A 13756-nucleotide genomic window follows, 5' to 3' on the forward strand; every position below is an offset into this window, starting at 1 on the left:
TGGAGAAGGGGAATGGAATGTTACAGCGAGCACGAGTGCCGTTTAGTTAGTTAGTTAGTTGATTTTAAACTTATCCACTCCTCTCACTTGGGGAATACCACACTGGACACAGATTCTTCCCATGTTACATTTTAAATATTCTAGTCTCTAAACCAAACAATACATTACTGCAATTTTTAGCCCTGCCCAGGCAAGCTGATCTGTATGGTTTATGCAAAGGTCAGCTTGTTAGGAAACACGTATTGTGGCCATCTGCAAGCCTAAGATACCGGCAGGCACAGTCACCACATCCAGTACAATGTACCCTGGGTTATTTGAAGGGCCTAGTGTGTTTGTCTTGTGGTGAAGTCCATTACGCCACGAATACTTTCCAGCCTGGGATAGCCCATCATTGCACTGCACTTATACCATCTCTATCTGACGTACTGCGAGCTGCTCTCTCAGAAAGGTGTGATATATTGATACAGTTAAACTAAAAACTCACTCCAGAGTCAGAAAGAAAAATTTGGCGAGGTATTTTGTAAAACTTTGAAAGGCAGATGAAGTAAAACAGTGTACACTCATGTTTCTGCATTTGTGATGGGACGCACCATTCTCATCATGAGACTTGCAGTAGTCTCCTCCTTAACAGAGAAAAATTCTGTCTTTCTCAATTATGCCAGTGTCCACTCTACAATTGTTCACTATCCATTAGCTGAGAAATAAGAAGTTGCCATTGCCAAATGGAGCCAAGCACCAGCATTTACCGTACCATTGTCTTCCTTCTTGTGCCAGTTATGTACCTTCTGAATTGCAGCACAGGGGGATAGCAGCCTCCAAAGAAGTGCTGCAGTCCCTCTGTCTGCACAAATGCATGTGCAAATGACAGGACAGCATGGAGCCAAAGCCATGAGCTAGTCCCTTCTTCCCTGAATCCAGGCACCGATAAAAGAGTGAGAGCATCTTTCCACTTCTGCACCAGGAAAGTCGCATTAGTGGACATATCGTATGATCAACGTGAATCATGCAGTACCAGTCATATCCATAGTTTATAATATAATTTTATTTTGGTCCAGGTGTCCTTGCTCACCACAAGCTTCCCTTGTCACTCTATGCAAGTTATTCTTGTTCCCATGACTTTGGCAGGGATTAGGTGCGTGTGAGACACCTCCAGGGAGACCTAGAAGGCTTTTTACTTCTCTGACAGATTCTTTGTGTCATCTCTGGCTTGGGAGTTTGCAGGGATAATGATAGTAAAGACTCTACGACTCTATAAAAGCAAAATGAAGACTAGTATTACGACATTAAACAATGCTGTATTATGTCAGTAATAATGAGACAGTTCTTGAGAAGGCACTTTCATTTGTACATTTCCCAACTAAGATTAAAAAATGGTGAGGGCATTGCTTACTTAGGACCATGAGACTGGGCCTTAGGAAGCAAAGAAACACAGGCAAAGGAGATCAAGGTGCTTTTCTCATACATTTCTGCTAAACACAAGGAGGAAACAATTTTTTCCTCTACTTGTGCTCTTTTGCATGTAGTAAACACTTGGCAGAACTTCTATAGGCGATAGGTGTTCTCCCAAAACACCAGATGTCATGGCTTAAGGAAACATAGATGATGGTGGCAGGTGGGAGGAGGATTGTAGAGTTGAGGAGGGGAACAACTGGGAAAGAGCTATGAGGAAATGCGATGGGGTTTGGTTTGGTTTGTTTTCCAGGAGGTTACATGGAAACAGAGGCAGCAGCTCAGGAATCTCTGGGATTAGGCAAGCTTGGAACCCAAGCAGAAAAGGACCGAAGACTAAAGAAAAAGTGAGTGCCTTTTTCATGTGACTTTCATTGGCTGAAACTTGATTCAAATGTCAGGTTTTATGTTGATTTTACGCAGACATTTAAGGAGAAGCAAGACCATCTACTATGACAATTTGTCACTTAGCATGTTTTTTTCCAGTGTAGAAGTTTTTAAAGCTGCATATAAAATATAGGGAAAAAACACTGAGAGTCTTTCAGTTGTGCAATATTGTTTCATTTGTGAAAGAACATAGCTTTATGAGAAAGACACATTTTCTATTTCAGATTGTCATTAATTCCATGCCTTTTGCCTTCTGTGCAATTCTTAAAAAGTAGGCAGGCATTTAATGACTCACTACATAGATTTTTTTTGAAAAGGGAAAAAATGATTTTTTGCATTATCTATTGAGCACATGATTATTTCTGTCTATAGAAGTCAAAGGCTCCCCATAAACCCCAGCAGCTTCACTTTCTTTTTGCCTGCCAGCAAATGGCAATCTAGCTTTTTGTTCACACAAATTATATAATAATTTAATGCTGTCTTTGGTGCACCTCCTTGTAAAACCAGTACACTGACTCATAGCAGCTGCCAGGAGCTAAGGAGAACTATTAAAATAAAGCTGTAAACACAAAAGAAACCTCTTGGCAGCATCACAGTTCCTGTGTAATTAGAGGGTGTCAGAGAAAGATGGTACTTAAAAATGACTTTGCAAATTCATTCTGTAAACAAACAGGTTTATTTTTCATTAACTTTAGTGCTCTTATTTGGATTCTGAAAGCCTCAGTTTTTAAATTTGCGGGGCTGTCAGGTTTCTTTCAGTTTTTTAATGCTCCTTTGCAAAGTTTTGGGAGAATTTGCAATTCTAATCCAAAGAATCTAGGGATAATGTTTCAGCTTCTTTTTAAATTTATATGTAGAATATTTTTAATCACTGCTTTCGTATCAAGCTCCTGATGAAAGAGAACTTTCAATGTACACATCCTTGTAATGTACAAATGTAAGTGTTCCATTTAAATCCGCCTCAATTTAGCAATTAAAGATAGAGAAGCAGTCATTGTGCTAGCTGCGAGAGAAGAAATGTTTTAAATTCAATTAAGAAACTCACAATAACATTCACAGGGATATTGCAGTTGATGAGTCTTATCCCTATATTTCTTATCTACACATTTTTATCACTCATTAGTCATTTAGAAATATATGGATGTAAAGAGTATATTAATATGCTTTTTTACTAAATCAAGAAAGCATCTTTGAGACGGTCATTACCATTCATAAAGAATACCATTGAACTTTCAGCAGTCCCTATTTATCTTCCAGCTCTGAGGACTGAAGGTACCACAGTACTGAAATCACTTTGAAAGAACCCATGTGTTCACTTTGTTCACTTTGTCGTATGTTAGTTCTTTAAATTGGATAAAATAATGTAAGACTTGACATGTACTACTGCATACATGACATGACTACTTCATACATGAGAGTGCCTACCAAGTTTTGGGTCTGGAAATAGTAGGTGCACAGGTAATCTGCTATTAGTCTTCTGCCTAATCTCACACAATTAGACTTCTTCATGCTTTCTGCTTTTCAAGTCTTTCCTTTTTTTCTCCTGTGTCTGTCTGTCCTTGGTTCTTTATGGATTAGATATAATCAAAATGTCGTCTGCTGCAAGGAAAGGAATCTTTCCTTTGGGACTATGGCTATTCATCTAGTCTGAACTGTATATTATTTATGCTAAGTATATGTTATATACCCGTGTCATAAGGATCTTTAATTTTGTCCCCCGTTCCTTTAGATTTGTCTGTCTTCATAGCTTTTCACTTTGGAATAGTTTGGAATCCTTACAACTGTTTTTAAGATCCCTCTTAATTTACTATTAGAGGAAATTTAATACACATTGCTAGTTTACATACATAAATAGTTGTAGAGGAACTGTAATATGGAAAAAAGTAATGTTTTGTGTTAGACATATACATGAGATTCTACTGAATTATGATAGTCATTAGCATGCCAAGCTATCAATAGGGAGTAAGAGAATTAACATTTCCTTGTAAAAAAAATGCAGTCATGTATTTGCATGTCTTACCGTGGAAAGTATTAAGTTGAAACCATCCAGAAAGTCATTTAAATGAAAAGTTTGTCTCAGTAGGTCAGATTCATTTTTGCCAAAGCTTAACAAAGCATAACTTCCCCTGGAAGCAGAGCCTTCACACACATACGGTAGCTGCGAGATTACTAATCTGGGTAACGCAAATGAGAATAGTATGCTGTGTAACATTAACAATGATGGTAAAACTGCCCCACAAACTCTACAGAGACAGTGAGCCCAATCACTGGAACAGAGAGAGCAAAGCACTTCACCTTGTAAGGATTTCTATGCCTAGTTTAGGTTAGAACATAAAACACCAAGACAACCAGGCCCACCAAAAGGAGAGTCAAAGGACAGGCTAAAGCAGGGAGGCACTCCTTTGTGTTACATTTCAGGTCTGGGAGAGCTTTACTTATGCTGGCTTTGTCACTTCCTTGAAACAAAAAACAAAATCAAAACCCCACAAAAACACTCAAACGGTGATCCCAGAGCCAATCCCTTTTCTATAAAACCGGAAAATACCACATACTGAATTTGTGTTTCTCTCTTACACGTGTAAGTCAAATAAAATGGCTTTCAGCCCTGTTAACAGCTCAGCAAACATCTCCTTTGGTTCAGTAGTAGCAGAAAAGCAAGGATTCTCCCCTTGACATGAAACCAGAGGTCTGATTCATCACTGTGATCAACACACAAGTACTGTCACCAGTACTAATGAGTTTCACCAGAGTCTGCAATTAGCTTTGAGTTAGTAAATTAAAATTGAATAGAAGTTACTGTAAAAGGACAGATTCCTGTTAAAATGTTACCGTGGTATTTCTTTCAGTTGAAAAATACCTTAACATGCTAAATTTCTAATTCTGCACTTTTGGATGTATTCAAATTCATCGTTATTTCAGCAAGGATGCCCTTACCCCAGAGATGAAGCAGCACGATGTTTCAAATTGTCCGCTGCTACAGCCAGTAGGTACTAATGGTCCACCACGTGTCCTGGCCACCTGCTCCCCGAGCAGCAAGCGTGTGCATTGACCCTGCTCTGGCCTCGAGGAGTTACAAACACATTGCAGCGTGTTATAGTATTTTAGGGCAATTTACATGCATAGATTAGATTACTGAATAATAGCTTTCACTCTGAAAAGTTTCCTGAGAGTATATGATAATTCTGGAGACAGTCGCCTCTCTGGTGATTATAGTGTCATTAACCTAAATTTCAAAGTTTTCCTGCTTCTTGCTTAGAAGATGCCATTTAGATGTAGAATTTCTTTCAGTTTCAATTGACTACATAGACATCATTAAAATGTAATTAACAGTTTGTCTCAATGATATACTAGACACTTATAGGGTCTAGCTAGACACTTATTCATTCAGCATTTGGTTATTACATTAGATTTGTTAGGAATGAGTCTTTCTCCTAAGGCATCAAAGAGAAATTAAGGGAGCTATGTAGAATTTTTGAATTAGACCCAAGATGTTCCTAAAATCATCTGAAAAGATGAATTTAAGTTGCCTGACTCATCCATAGGTGTCTACTCTCAGACATTAAATATATGACAGCTCTAGTTGATATTAAAACTTTTTAAGTCTTACTATTTGTAAATTGAGCGTGCAGTCCTAGAAAACAAAAAATGAACGTCAGGGGTATTTAGAGCATTTAGGCTATTATTCCATTGCTTGGTGAAAATAAGTTATGTTGGTGTGTGACGAAGAATAATGCATTGCATTTTTATGATTTGAACTAGCCTTTCACCTGTTCTATACAAAAGCTGTTAATATTTTGTATATAATGTCTTCTGCTTTTTTGTCTGACTCTCAGAGCCTGTTTGCCTGATCAGTAACTTCTTCAAGAAAACTCAAGAGTTTAGAACTAAAAATATTAATGGCACTGGTGCCCTCTATGTCACCATTACATTCAAGTCCCCTAATGATTCAAATAATTTGCACTCATCTCGATCATAAATTTTATTTAGTTAAGGTCTACTCTCAAGAAGGCACCCATCACTGAAATGAAGAATGGAGCTTTTCTCCTAGTTTTTGTTTGTTTGTTTGTTTTTTTCTAGTGATTAACCAGTCTCCCCATGAAAAACGGTTACCTAATTTCCAATTCTGAATTTTGTAGTCAACTCCAGCTACCATTTCTCCATGACTGTGTATATGCTATCCCCATTGTCCGTAACATCATCCTTTGTGGGTGTTTTTGCACTGAATACTAGGATGGTGCACAATAACTTGGCCTTGGCATTCACTCAGGGTTGTCATGATATCCCAAGCTGGGACCCAGGGTAGGAAGTCTTAGATCAGTCCAGTTTCTATCGCAACTCATAAAGGTTTGGAGAGGGTCTGTAGACAGGCATAGCGTCCACTGGGACAGCAGAAGTTGATCAGCATGTGCCCCACAAGAAAATTCATACCTCAGGAAGATTACACTGCCTAAAATCAAATAATCTGTATTCCCCTTAAAAACGTATTCCCACTGACCTCATCTCAGGTAGCAAATTAGGGCGCTTAAGAGAAGCTCTATAAATGTTTTACAGTCCTTTTCACTAAAATACTATATGAAGAACCCTTCATAAAAATCTTCCTTAACACTGAACTCAGCCAAACTTGAAATATTATAAACAAATAGAGCCATGTTTGCTTCCCTTTTTTGCTATAACCATTCCAGCGAACATCAATTGTACTCTCCTTGTCCACAGTCTTGCTCAGGGGTGATGTCAAATCATCCTTACCCAAAAGCTTCACTGGGCGCAAACACAGCTGTAAAGGGTCTTGCTTTGTCTTTCAAAGTGCGGTATAGCTGTGAGCGCCAGTAATATATATCCTTTTCAAAGGTAATGTTTGATTTGATCTGCAACAATATGCAATATTGCAGCAAATAAGTATCTGCCTGAAGAAGGAAGTCAGACAAGATATACATGTCTTCTACGTTTGCATAGAAGTATGTAATGGTTTGTCATAATCACTGATATTTCACAGGATATGTTTGTTTCATCCTGCGCAAGGTACCAACATAAGGCAAGGCTTGAGAGACATTTAAGTGCTATGTAGTCCTAGATTGCCACACGGAGGTGGATTTGACCTTGTGCATGCTGCTAGTACAGTTTGAGATTAGCCCATGCCATCACTTCCTCAGCGATCCCAAATACAAATTATCTCCATGAAGAAAACTTTTAATGCAAGACAGCTAGCCTGGATCATACTGACAGGATTCTGACACAGAAGGTGATAAATCCCCCACTTAATTAATATGAGTGTTCGAATAACAATCGTAACTTACCTCATGGCCGATGAATTAACTGCACTGTGTCATACTGCCACCACTCCTCATCTTCTGGTGGTGTTAGGACGAGCCAAGAACAGAGCTTTACCTTCACTTTTTTCTTCAATTTTGTTTGATTTGACTCTGGACAAGGATTTATTAATTCCACATTTCCAAAATAAGCTTAAGATGTGAAGTTTATATTTTCCAAGGAAAATCAAAGTAAAACCATTCTTTACTATGAACCTGGTTTGGGGAGATTTACTCCACAGGTAGGGACTTTTGTTTGCCAGATATAGCCTCCTGCCTTCCAGTGGGTTGCAGAAAAGTCTTGATATGCCAGGAGATGTACATAAGCTTACATAAATTAATAAAGCCTTGTAAAATCAAGACCTAAGTAATTCTCATACGTAAAAGTGTGGTGTAAAAAGAAATTCTTAGTATTCATAGCCTTACAATTAACCTTGCAGAGCGAATTGCCGTGCTGTTGAGTCTCAGCTGACTACAATGACGTATATGTTAAACTGCAGTAACTTCCATATGAACAGAAGAGCACATTGTATTAATTGACTCTTCTTCCTTTCTACCTAAAAAAAAAAAAGAATGATAGATGTTGATAAATTCCTTTGATAAATTTGACAAACTCCTAATAATGCTTCAGTCTTTTTGTTGGTTTTCATGTCTATATATCGTTTAAAAATTGGGAGCACATAGGGAAAAGTCACAAAATGTAGGCCTTATGTTGTGGTAAACCACAGTTAAATAAAATCAGTAAAAGAAAACAGAACACTGGGACTTAGATTTGCCAGTGGAAAATGGAAGTTTTAGATCCCTATCAACAAACTACTTGAAAAAATGTCTAGGTAGATTTTTTTTGTGGAATAGGAGTTTGAAACGCTGTAGTCATTTAGTTGCTTTTGAATCCACACAATGCCCCTTTAATTAGGTTTTATGTGTGCAACTGCAATTAAAATTTGACATAGTGTATTTGTGACTACAAATAATCTCTGTCCTCTGCAGTATGCAAATAGCTGTTTCTAATGATTTTCTTAATTGCACACATTTTGAAAAAATGAATCCAATTGGATTAATTAAGGTCTTTTTCTGTGCCATCCATCTAATGTTCCTGTATGCTTAATGCTTACTGAACACCGCTGTATCCTAAATGTACGTGATTTTTTTTTTTTCAGTAGCTCTTAAGAATACTATGCCTTTTTTTCCCCACAATTTTTTTATTTACTGAATCTTTAGGAAAAATTCAAGTTTTGCATTTAATTTCTTCCCTTTCTATCTCATCTAGGAGAAACTACCCAATGTAGCTCATAGCTTTCTGACAGTTCTTCCGTCCTTTCTAGCAAAGAATACTGCGTTCAGTAGCTATTATTTTCTATTTTCTCATCCCAGTGGAGGAAGGAGAGTTATTCAGTGTTCTGATATGCAGTTTAGGATTGTCTGCTGTGTCCACCATAGTTTTCTCTTCCCTGGACCGGTGTCTTATCTTTGAGACATACATAAAGATGAATTTTCATTTTAAGCTTAATTCCTTTAGCAAATATTTTTACATTTTAATGGAAGACCTTTTCAAATTGTTAGCCAGTCAAAGCTTTTGCAATGTTAAAAATGTATCTTGCTATTACATTTGATACTTGGAGCCTTTTTTGCATTGCAAACATAAGGATATATGGGTGTTTATCTTGCAGAGGATTATTCAACTTTAATCAGATTATTCTGAGGAAGAAAAACATGATACAACAATTATTATTCTATATCTATGTCATATATTTTTTAAAATCTTGTATTTTAAAGATAATATTTATATCCTTTGACAAGTTTTTTTTTTTTATTCTTTTCCTCATAAAAGATAAGGAAACAGAATAAAGCCCCAGTCCCTGCCTTATCTACACATATAGGCCTATCTATTGCAATTTGGGATTTCTGGATAAGTATAAGCATCTACCCTCATGCATGCAGCTGGCTCCCTAAATAATGATCTCCTGCAGATGCAAATATCCTGTCAGATTAACTGTAGAATTAGGGTTTAAGAGAAGAAAGGATAAAACACAGCAGAAGAAAAAAAAATTCTACATATCTTTAGTTTAATATATGTCTAACGGAAATCATTGTGTTCCTTCAATAAAATGGTGATAAAACGGTTGTCTTATGAAAAGGTGAAAGCTAGAATTTAAAGATCCATTTTTTTCTGCTCAATTTTATTATTCTGCGGACAAGATGCTCAGGAAGTGAAGGAATGTCCTTGATCCTCTGCTTCTATAATGGAGGTGACTGGAATGGCTTTCAGGTCTCAGAAGTTATCCCCATGAGACTGCAAACTGCCAACTCATTAAAGCTGCCAGAAAGCTACTCACATTCCAATTAATCCCCCTGTTTATTTCTCTCTACCCATACTCAAAGGAGTATTCAGGGGAAGATGTAAGAAGTTGGAGTTCTTGTTCAATAGACTCTAGAAGGTCCAAAATTAAAAGCCTTTCCAGCAAAGGTGTTGAAGTCAGTCTTTATAGTTAGCTCAGTAGAAAGTAAGCATGATGGAGATTTTGAACCCAAAATCATAAATGCATATTCAATTCTAATGGTACTTCCATCACATTTGGTAATTGTTTGAATAATTCTCCAGACCATTATTTATATTGCATGCCTTTGTTGACCTTCCTTTCCTTAATTTTCCTTTCTTCTGTGTATGATTTTGTCATTTGTTTCCGTCTGCTTTTCTGTATCACACTTTCTCTTCTCTCTCCCAGCTGTTCTGCTGATCTCACACACATGAAAACAAAATGTAAGATCTTGAACCCAGCCCCCTCCTGAGCTCACTGAAATGTCTGCAACCTCTTCTTAATTAATCAAAGCACAGGATTTTCACCCCAAAGTTTTCTACAGCTATATCTACCAAGCGTTTTTATATCTCGGTAAATCATTTGTTAATAGAAATATAATTTTCTGAGATGTCTGGGTTTCATTCAGGCATATAATTTTCTTTTTATGATGGCAATTAAAGGATGCTGAAGAAATTTTATTATCAGCCATGGCATCCTGCTTTCTTCTACAGATACTGTTACCAATTATATTGGCAAGAACAGGTTACCTAGAGGGCAAATCCCTCATACCAGAATTACTGCTAATCTAGTATTAGTATGGCTGCTCAAATTAAAATATTACACAACTTGAATAACCATTAGAAACGTTAGTCACCTCTGTGCACGAAATCTGCATACTCAAAAAAAAAAGCCACCACAAACCCCCAAGTCTAGGTCATTCACGATTACTGTAAGATATTTTGCTAAAATATTAGTAAAGTGCACATAGAAAAGTAAACCTTGGTTTGTAGTCCACTAAATTTTACTTTGTCTCTGTAATAATTTGCTTAAATCCACAGGTTCGTGATTTTCAGGATTTTTGGTGTTACACAAAAATCATTATGAAATTATTCAAATCTGGGCAAATGCTTTGATTTGAAAATCTGTTTCACATTCACTGTGTTCACAAATCTTTGGCACAAATATGTACTGTACATGGTAGGTGTGCTGTGCTGAGTGGTACCTAATAAATAGCCAACATCAGTTTAATGAAAATCTCATTTTGAAAGATGCATCTGTTCTTCACAAGAACATTTAACTTCTTTAAAGCATTCAAAAAACAGTTAGAAAGATTTCCGTAGTTGTAATGGTGGTATTATTTTATCTATCATATGATTTATTTTTCTTTATGGACTACTATATGTTCATTAACATTTATGTGCTTTTTTTTCCATTCATCTCTCTCCATCTCATGAAAAGCATATCTGGGTAAGTTAAAACACCATGGCTGCTGAACATATTCATTTTCAGCACCATGTTTATTTTCTATGTTTTATTCTTATTTCTTTTTGTTTTTCTGTGAACCTTATGTAACAAATCCATGCACAAAACTGACCCAAATGAAAACTTTCAAAGGATTCAAAATAATGGTAAACCTTAACAGAATACACAAATTAACGTCAGGACTTGCTCCTGCAGGGTTTAACATAATGGATTAGCTACTTGGGAATAACCGCTGTCACTTTTTTTAAATGTTTGGGAGGTCTAAAGCCTGGAATATCAAAAACGTTTGAAAGTTTAAGTCAGTGAAAAAAAAGGTGAGAGTGAAGGCCTAGATTAACAAAAACTGTTAAGGCATAAATTCTGTTTAATTAAATCACAGAGCAGACTCATAAATACTCTAGTAATCCAGAGTACACAATTATTTTTTTCTGTTTGAGCCCTCATGCTGTGCAGTAGTACAATAGTATTTTATTTGTGCATATAATTTTACTGTTTTCTTTTTCACCAGGTCATTTTTATATGTTTGCTCTTGGTTTTTGTTTTTTTTAAGTGTTAACCTGATATCATGTTTAAAATCTTCATCTCCTTTGATCTATCATACAAATGTTATTTTTTCTTGAATAATTTTTGGAAATTAGGGAGAAAATTTCATCTCTTCAAAGCACTTATGACCTATAAGTTTGTGAAGGTATAGGGATAAAAAACATCAAAGAGAACAGGGGTTACCACATTAATTTAGGATATGTGATTATTAAACGGCTTTATGAAAATAGATTTGATAACATGTAATCAACCTGGGAACTCTGGGGGTCTCTAATGTAGTACAGTACATACAAGATTGCAAGGGTGTGTATTATGCAAGTCTGTTTATTTCACAGGTGGTTTATTGTTTTTTTAATAGTAGGCCTCAGCAGCTCTAATTTGTCAGGGTCTGTATTAAGCATTCCTGACCATGCTTCACTTAGTTTAATATATGTCTTCAGAAGAAAGAATGCTGCCCTTCATTTTTTATACACTTAAAATGAACACCTATATAGAATAATTACTGCATTGTTAAGTCTGCTTTGCTAATCTGTTTTATCTGGGATGGTGTTAAATTTATAGTTCCTTGTTTTATAGATTTAGAAACTCTAATTTATTAGTTACATCTTGATTTCTGTATTTCAGTCATTTTTCCAGAAAACTCCTTAAAGATGGATACAAAATATTTTGTAAAAAAAAGGAAATTTAATTTTGCCTATTGTTCTCAGTCTGACTATTATATCAAATATCAAAAAGGAGAAAGAATAAGGATTTCAAATTATTTAAAAGCCCGGTCACGTAAGTGCCAAAGTTGAAACAAGATCTGACCCAGTTTTTAACTAGTGCAGTCTTTAAATCGGATGGATCCTTTCAGATTAAATTAAACCAACATTATATGGCAATATCAAGTCTGAGTCTCTTTTGTTGTTTTTTTCCTACTTCCTACTTTAAAACATTTATAGTCTTGCAGAAAATGGATAGATAAAATGTAATTTGTTACTTTCTTATTTGACATTTAATATCATTCTTGATTTATACAAATTCAACTACTTTATTTTCTTCACGCAATGACCTTAGCCACAGGATTCTAGCCTCTCTTAAATATTTAGCAAACAACAACAGAAAAGATAAAATCCAAATCCAGATTAATTAATTAGAAATCCTCTTTCCTGAATGTTGGAGTCTTTGAACGTGGATATGTTAGCATTTGAGAGGCAGATGTGTTTAATCTTAACTTGAAATCATAGGATTACTCAGATGAATGTATCGTATTTGGTGTATTGTTTCTGTCTATTCCTATCTAGAAACCAATCATGTATAATAGTTTGTCATAAACTAAACATTTTAGTATTCATGATAATAATAATCATGATAGTGTCACTAATAATAATTAGAGGGTCTGATAGGTTAAACACTTTTGTCTATTATCATTTTGAGAAAATGTCTATGAGTAAAGGCCATTTCATAGGATCTAAATTCCCCGTTAGCCAACATTTTTAATAGATTCTGCTTGTATTTAACTAATGTGATTTGGCTCTTGATTCCACCATGCCTCCTTTTCAATTTATCTCACGATTATGATTACATTTTAACTAAGAGACATTATAATATGCACAATATAATGTCCCTGAGGACTTTTCATGTGAACCCTACTAGAACTATCAGAGCAAATGTTATTATTTGCAGAAATATGAAGATCTGTGTTGAAACATTCTTCAAGTTTCATTAAGACAGTATCTGGACTTTGTGTGCTACGCAGAGTGTCTGCATTCTGTGTATCAGAAATGCTAAGCTGCTGGTTTTGGTTTGCTTCATGGCAGGGAGCCTCGTCTTCATAAAGAAAATTGAATGTCACTGAATGACACACTTTAAATCAAGATCTTGTTAACTTCCCACACAAAGTCTATTTAAAGATTATTCGTATTTTCGATAAATTTCTTTCAGTTTTATGCACTGCGTTGGTGAGGGCTGCTGATACAGAGCTAGAATTTTCCCGTTGCAAGGGAAGGATATATCTGAAATAGAAAATTTGCAGGACAATAACATAGTTTTGCTGTTATCATTTCCCCCTTCCTTTTCCTCCCATGTACCTCTGCTGTCCAGAGGGATATTGCAACATTCGTAGTCCCCCTGGTACGAGACGGTTGTGCTCTCAGCTTGGTAGGTTGGTTTGGGCAGTTGTTTGGGCCCTCAGAAGAATGGTGCTAAAGAAAATAGCCCAGTGTAACATTATCCTTAGGAAGTAATTCTGGGGAGAATTAAACATCATAAGTCAGTGCTAGGGACGGAGCCCTGCTTCCCTGACACACA

General features: G+C 36.1%; 1 protein-coding gene across 7 annotated transcripts in view; it reads left to right on the forward strand.

Moving 5' to 3' along the window:
* The window catches only part of PPFIA2 (PTPRF interacting protein alpha 2), a 340023-nt gene that overhangs the window by 302061 nt on the left and 24206 nt on the right, over nt 1-13756 (forward strand). For all 7 annotated transcript variants that reach the window (XM_063322857.1, XM_063322852.1, XM_063322853.1 and 4 more), the window contains one exon: nt 1703-1796. In XM_063322857.1, the coding sequence (XP_063178927.1) occupies nt 1703-1796 (94 nt within the window). The remainder of the gene's footprint in view (nt 1-1702; nt 1797-13756) is intronic.

Source organism: Chroicocephalus ridibundus, chromosome 1 (genome assembly GCF_963924245.1).
Source record: "Chroicocephalus ridibundus chromosome 1, bChrRid1.1, whole genome shotgun sequence".
NCBI lineage: Eukaryota > Metazoa > Chordata > Aves > Charadriiformes > Laridae > Chroicocephalus > Chroicocephalus ridibundus.